Consider the following 7,019-nt stretch of genomic DNA (forward strand, 5'->3'; position numbering starts at 1 on the left):
CTTTCATTCCTAGGTGAAGCTGTAGTAAGCTTTTCAGACCGATAACTCACGTGACTTTTTTCATAGGCGTGCACAGAAAAATATTTTGGTCAAATATTAGTGGTTTTTGTTCATTAAACTTTGCACATGTGGCTTATATTTAGACAAAATGAGACTGCTAATTGAAAGTTGTAAAGTCTATCAGTGTAACAAATTTGAAAAAAAAAAATCCATGAAAGTTAAGTATGTTTTTCAATCAAATAAAGTTTTCGTATTTTCGGTGCGAAAAAAATAAAAGGAAGAAATTCAAGCAAAATTGGAGATTTTATCGTTCGTGTATTTCTTGCCTAGAAATTTTGTATGTGAAGTAAGGGTACAGTAGAGCATATCCACTGAAAATATTTGATAGTTTGGATTACCACAGTCTGAGCAACAGAAAGTGAAAAATTGCTAAACTGTCACTCCTGTTAATTACACAGGTTGTTTTGGCCGCACAACACACTACCGTGTGTTTTGACACACAGTGTGTCCTGCAGGTAGTTTCGGCCGCACCATGCGTCTTGATCTTTATTGTGACAATTGAAACATACTTTTATTATTGCCATTGAAATAGATCTTTCTTGTTATTTCCACGAATGAAGCAAGTGTTACTCATAGAATAAAAATGTATTTGAGGATTAGAATGAAAAATTCTGAAATATGAAGATACGTATTTCATAAGATTGTTTATTTAGGCTAAACATTTAATTTTAGATATCAGTATAATTATACGGAATAAATGATATTAGTGTGGCAGATTTCTTTAGAAAACCCTTGTTTGTGAAAATATATGTATGTGTGTATATATTTCACGCACACGTAAAGAAGTACTCTACGTTGTTTGTTTAATTATTGATAATGTTTCATTTCTTCAGGCGCTCGGAAACTTTAAAGCAGTGACTATGTATGTGTGTGTGTGTGATAAGAGAGAGTTGCATGTACACACATGAAGCTGTGTGTTTGTTGGTTTATACATCGCACGTGTTTGAATGACGGGTCTTTACTGACCTACAGGTACTACGAGTAAGGTTTAGTAGTGGTAGAAAACCCAGGCAAACGCGTGTACGCTTACATTTGTACGCATACAACCACCTGATAAGCCCAGAAAAACGGGCCTTTCAAGGTCGCTGTCGACCAAACGTTGCCGCCATCCTTCTTCGGTGAAAATCTACTAAAAATCATTGTAGCGTAGTTAGTGAAGAGACAGGTTCGAAGCGCTCTCTGCATTCAGATGATGCAATAAAACTGTAATGATAATTTAAACAATATATATATATATATAGAAAATTGTTATCATGGCTGACAATTCATTTCTCTCCTGCTCTATTGGCTCGCAACTTCCCACAAATCTACTGGTTCTTAAACCGACTATAGTAAGAAGAAGACTTCTCAAGGTAAGTACTAGCTTTTATCTAATTATCTAACAAGTCGTCATGTAATTAACTTTTGTAGATTTAGTTTTATTATCAAGAAGAGGATATTAATAATTGATGGTATAAAAACCTCTCGCTGTACATTCACCCTGGTTATAGTATTTACAGTAGTAACAACAATAATAGTACAAGAATTATTTAATTGTTGTTACTACTGTAAATACTACAACCAGGGTGAATGAAAAGTGAATAATTCTTGTACTGTTATTGTTGTTACTACTGTAAATACTACAACCAGAGTGAATGAAAAGCGAATAATTCTTGTACTATTATTGTTGTTACTACTGTAAATACTACAACCAGGGTGAATGAAAAGACTGTTATTGTTGTTACTACTGTAAATACTACAATCAGGGTGAATGAAAAGTGAATAATTCTTGTACTGTTATTGTTGCTACTACTGTAAATACTACAACCAGGGTGAATGAAAAGCGAATAATTCTTGTACTATTATTGTTGTTGCTACTGTAAATACTACAACCAGAGTGAATGAAAAGCGAATAATTCTTGTACTTTTACAAGAATTATTCACTTTTTCATTCTTATTGGTTGTGTATTTACACTAGTAAAGCAAAATTTCCCGAGTATTGAGGGGGCTATATATATTTTCAGTCGCGTTTTTTGTCTTTACATAAATAATGTACTGAAGATTATGTCATAAGTATACATCTTCATGTTGTTGTTTATCTTAGTTGAAACATTCAATCGTTGTTTATCAGTTGAGTAACATCTACATTATGATAACAACGGTTCTATATATATACTTTATTTCTCAACAATCTTGTCATGCTGACCGTATATATGTGTGTGTGTGTGTTAAACCCGTATCCTACCAGTATTTATATCTTAATACAAGTGTAAATTTTTAAACGTGACCATAGTCATTTGAGGTAAAATGTACGTGGTTATAGTGGAAACGTAAGTCCCTATAACGACAGCGTTCTGATTAACGATACTCTATGACAATAACTATAACATTATTAAGCTTTGAAATTATCTGCAACAATACATCGTTCATAGTAGTGACTCACACAGTACGTTGTTCCATTCTTAGACAACAGTTAAGTTATTAAGGGGGGTTTTGTTTGAAGGTAACATGCCCTTTTGAAACATCTTAAGTCCTGGGTAAACACTTGTATTATTAATCCTTTGAGTTATTCTTGACTTCCATCAGAGGGAGTTAATGTTTACACGCTGTTTGATCTGATAATTTCATAATTCTTGGATGTTGCTTTTTGTTATTGATCTGAGACTTTAACTGATTCAAGTTCCATTGCCAACTGGACAGCTTCCTGTAAACATTTAAATCTACTTTGCTTTAGTGTAATTCACACATCTTCAGCACCATTTCATCTATGAATTAATCACGTATCAACGAATCCATCAGTTCACATGGAGCATCTGAGTCAGATAATTAGGAAAGTTTTACCACCTCTTTAACTTCACATAGTGTTTCGTCCTTTCTTATTAATCTGCTCCTAAACTTTGTTTTAGAAACTTCGTTTTGATCTGACACTCCAAATCTATCTGATAAGGCAGCCATTAATGCGTGATAGTTGTAACGGTTCTGTCGAAAGGTTGCTCAATGTCGTCAAAGATGGTTATTCCAAATGTGTAACAAAACGAACATCTTTCTGTTCACTACTTCACCCATTAACCTTAGAACTTATTTCAAACAGCGCCTGATATGGCTCTTATGGTATCATTTCATCATAATCTGTTGGTTTCTTGACTGGGCAACGTTTCTGAACTGGCCTGCTATAATTTGTTACTTGATGAGATAGTGGAGTAGTTGGATAATTAAGAATGTTTTATAGTCATTGGTCGCACAGCATTATTGATAATAGGTTATACGAGATGTGAGCTTCCCTAGTGCTTGAAGTTGGAATTCTCAGCTGCAATTGATTTGATCCTTGCATTTTCCAGATTTCTTCTTTTTATCCTAGCATTGATGTTATTTTGTATTCAGTTATTATTCTTATAATCCTTATTTACTTTATTATATTTGTTGTTATAATCCATCCGTACATCTCCTACGGCTTTTTCAACTTCAGTATGTACATTTACAATCTATCTGAATTCCTATAAATATTTTGTCTCATTCATAGAATTTCTCTCTTAAGTTCCTATATTTTCCTTTAATTTTCTGTTTCTTTCTTCTGGATCTTCTCTTAGTTTTCTACACCTTTCCACCTGATCTTCATATATTTTTTTCCCTTCTAATTTGTGTTTCTTTCTTCTTGTTCTTTCTATTTGTTTCGCCATTTAAAGCAAATTTTCGATCTCACTTCGAGTACGTTATTCCTTTTTATGTTCAATCTGGATTAGCTCCCCTCTCGCCCAGTAAGTCACTGGTAAGTCTGAGGTCTTAAATCGCTAAAAATCGGGTTTTGAGACCCGAGGTGAGAAGAGAACAAATAGCCCATTGTGTAGTTTTGCGCGTAACAACAAAAAATATACTTATAGGAAAAAAAAACCAAGCCGTTTGGATTATATTTTATTTTCACGAAAATAGCCCCCTCTTCTGATACCCGTGTTCTGACGGTTTCTATTGTTGGGCAAGCTCTTTTTGGATTCTTCGATAAGGAGACGAATGCAAAGTCCAGTCCTTTTACTGATATCAAAACATTATATTTTTCAACCACAAGTTTTGTAAGTACAACTTCTCCTAACTAATTATAGGCCTAACTTGACAAACAAATAACTCGAAATAATTTCCACTTACTAATTCTTCGTTGAAAACAAACTCAAAATTTACAGCATTGACCTAACAAGTTGACTTAATAATTAACCAACATCCGCAAAAGACTTGCTAATCGACCAGAAATCTCTTTTAGTCTCACATAACTCTCTTCAGTTCTAGTTCAATCAGTTTTCTAAACTTTGAAAAAATTATAGTCACAAAGCTACGCGCTTAACACATAGCGTTAAAACTCCATCTAGTCAAAGAAAACAAAGGTCTAAATTTTTTTTAACTGTATAAAAACCTAACCTAATACACCAAAAAACCCTCATTCCTCACATTTTAGGTATTATCTTTTGTTTCTAATAACGGTTGTCTTTTGTACACAGGTCTTCTGGAGAATTAGAATGTTGTTGAAATGTATGGGGTAAATAACGCCATGTAGAGAAAGATCAGGTTTTCCATTACAAAAGTACTACCTCTTCTGGTAAGATATACCGTGATTCACTTAACAATGACAATTTCATCATCTGGCCTGTTATTTAGAATTGTATTACGTTTAATTGAAGTTCTTCTATCTCTGTAAGAGATTTGTTATTCTTTTTTTTTTTTCGTTTTTTTAAGCTTAAAGTTACACAATGGGATATAAGCCTTCAGACTTGACACTGAGACACCACGAATTTTTTATATTTTATTCAGTCAAAATATTTTACTTTGAAGTATTTCTGTGCGGCCCTCAGTGGTAAGTCTGAGGGATCACATCGATAAAAAACTGGGTTTCGATACTCGTGGTGGTCATAGTACAGGCAGCCCACTACTGTAGCTTTGAGCTTAACATCGAACAAACAAACAAACTTTCTGTTTTTCACTTATCTTTTCTACGTGTTGAGAGTCTTGGAGTCCTTGATTGGACATCGAACATTTTTTTTTGATAAACACAGATGTCGGCATGAAATAAGTCGTCACAGGAAATGTTTACAAAGAAGACAATGAGAATGGAAGTGAATCGCACATTCGTTGAAATGTACTGTTAGTTCACGAGAAACAGATAAAAAAAATTAACGTGACAGAAAGTTTTCTGAATGCTAATGATATTGTTTTTTTAACAAAAATATAATATTATACAGTACAGGTTAGATTGTCCTCTAACACAGCTATAAATTGTTTTGTACAACACAATACCATTTCCTGTGATACGAGAACCTTACAACCAAAACGAAATGTTGGGCTTTTCGGTTGATTTGGTACAAACTATTCATTGTACTAGACTCATTGTTCTCCACAGTGAAATAAATATAATATAATGACACAACATTATCTGACTTGCATACTATAGACCATAACTAGACAAAATACGACATGACGTGCAATTCGTTAAGTATTCTTTCCTGAAATTACTTTTATGCACAGTATTCTCTAACCTCCTGTGGTAAAGTAGATACATGATATTCACTACTATTTATTGTTGTGGACAAAATTATAATAGTTGACACTTCATTTATTTCATTATTTATACATAAACATAAACAGAATACTACATTAAATCCATTGTACTACACAGTGTTACTTACAAAGATACAACAAACACTCCAGTCCGTCTAGTATATATATTGTTGTGTATAATGAAATGAGACGTCACTACAATTGTTATGTTGTGTATGCCTTTTACAAGCTGGTGAAGAATGATTACTATCAAAATTGTTATATATATATATATATATATATGCGAATCGTGGTGTCCGTCTGAGCGATCGTCTGTCTCCTGTTTACCTGTTTACGGCGGCAGCTTCCCGAGTTGCGTTTGAAAAGCTGCGTACGCAGGCAAAGCTCAACATTCACTTTCGAAACGAGGGGAGAACAGGCATGAATAATGTTAATGCCAAATTTAATTTCGCAAGCAGAATATTCTACTGTTAGGAATTCACATTTCAAAATGTGACGTAACTTAAAGAATAAAAATGTAGATTCACCAAATGTTAATGTTGAGCGGTTCTTAGTATGACTGAAATGCTTAACATTTACTTTTCGCGGTGGGCAGTATAAGTAGCTCAGTGATTTGGCTCTGAGTGAAACTAAGAGTGCAACACAATTAACATTTTTAAAATCCATGAAATAATTTAAAGTAATAGATTAACTTAAACTTTTTTCGTCACTGAGGACGAGTGATTTTGCTTGTATATGTATATCTTACAATTTTTTTTTCACCAAAGGTAAAATTGTAAATAAATCTGTGACTTAGAGGCCTAATGCTTTCTTTGATAAGCCGTACTCTCTGCTGTGGGCTGCAATTTCGCCCATTCAAGGCTCATCAGCACAGCTTGGACTAGCAAACCAAAGAAATGCTGTTAGAACCCTTATAACGGGGATTTGTATATAACATTTGTGGGGGTTCAAGTCTTTTTATCATTATCAGATAGTTGGTTCGATAAATAATATGAAATAATGATTTAGGCACAAGTCATAACGTTATTCACAGACCTAAATTATTTTAGGTTACTTTATTGGGGAGTGAAAAGGATTTAAAAAACTAGTAAACGTGATATATATAAATCACCATTATAAGAAGCCTAACTGTATTTCTTTGGTTTGCTAGCCCAAGCTGGTCTGATGAGCCTTGAATAGCCAAAAGAAACTACAGTCCACAGTAAAGGATAAGGCCAAACAATGAATGTATTAGGCCTTTACGCCACACATTGTCTTTTCAATTTTACCTTTGGTGAGAAAGAAAATAAATCTGTAACATATATATAATCATTAAATATTTCGCCCGACATATAATATTGTTACGTCTCCGTTCGTTAGTTAAATTTCCGTAACTTCGTTCCGACGAAACTTTAGCGACACAAGTCCTTTCCTAAATAAAACTGGTTTATTCTTTCTGAATA

General features: G+C 33.6%; 1 protein-coding gene across 8 annotated transcripts in view; it reads left to right on the forward strand.

The window, feature by feature from the left end:
• Positions 1 to 1,094: 1,094 nt before the first annotated feature.
• The window catches only part of LOC106459319 (sorbin and SH3 domain-containing protein 1-like), a 122,958-nt gene continuing 117,033 nt past the window's right edge, over positions 1,095 to 7,019 (forward strand). Inside the window, exon 1 of one of the 8 annotated variants that reach the window (XM_022385781.1) lies at positions 1,095 to 1,412. In XM_022385781.1, the coding sequence (XP_022241489.1) occupies positions 1,314 to 1,412 (99 nt within the window). In that variant the 5' untranslated portion in view covers positions 1,095 to 1,313. The remainder of the gene's footprint in view (positions 1,413 to 7,019) is intronic. The other 7 variants (XM_022385776.1, XM_022385775.1, XM_022385774.1 and 4 more) reach the window with 7 other exon arrangements.

This window comes from Limulus polyphemus, unplaced genomic scaffold (assembly GCF_000517525.1).
Source record: "Limulus polyphemus unplaced genomic scaffold, Limulus_polyphemus-2.1.2 Scaffold592, whole genome shotgun sequence".
Taxonomy (NCBI): Eukaryota; Metazoa; Arthropoda; class Merostomata; order Xiphosura; family Limulidae; genus Limulus; species Limulus polyphemus.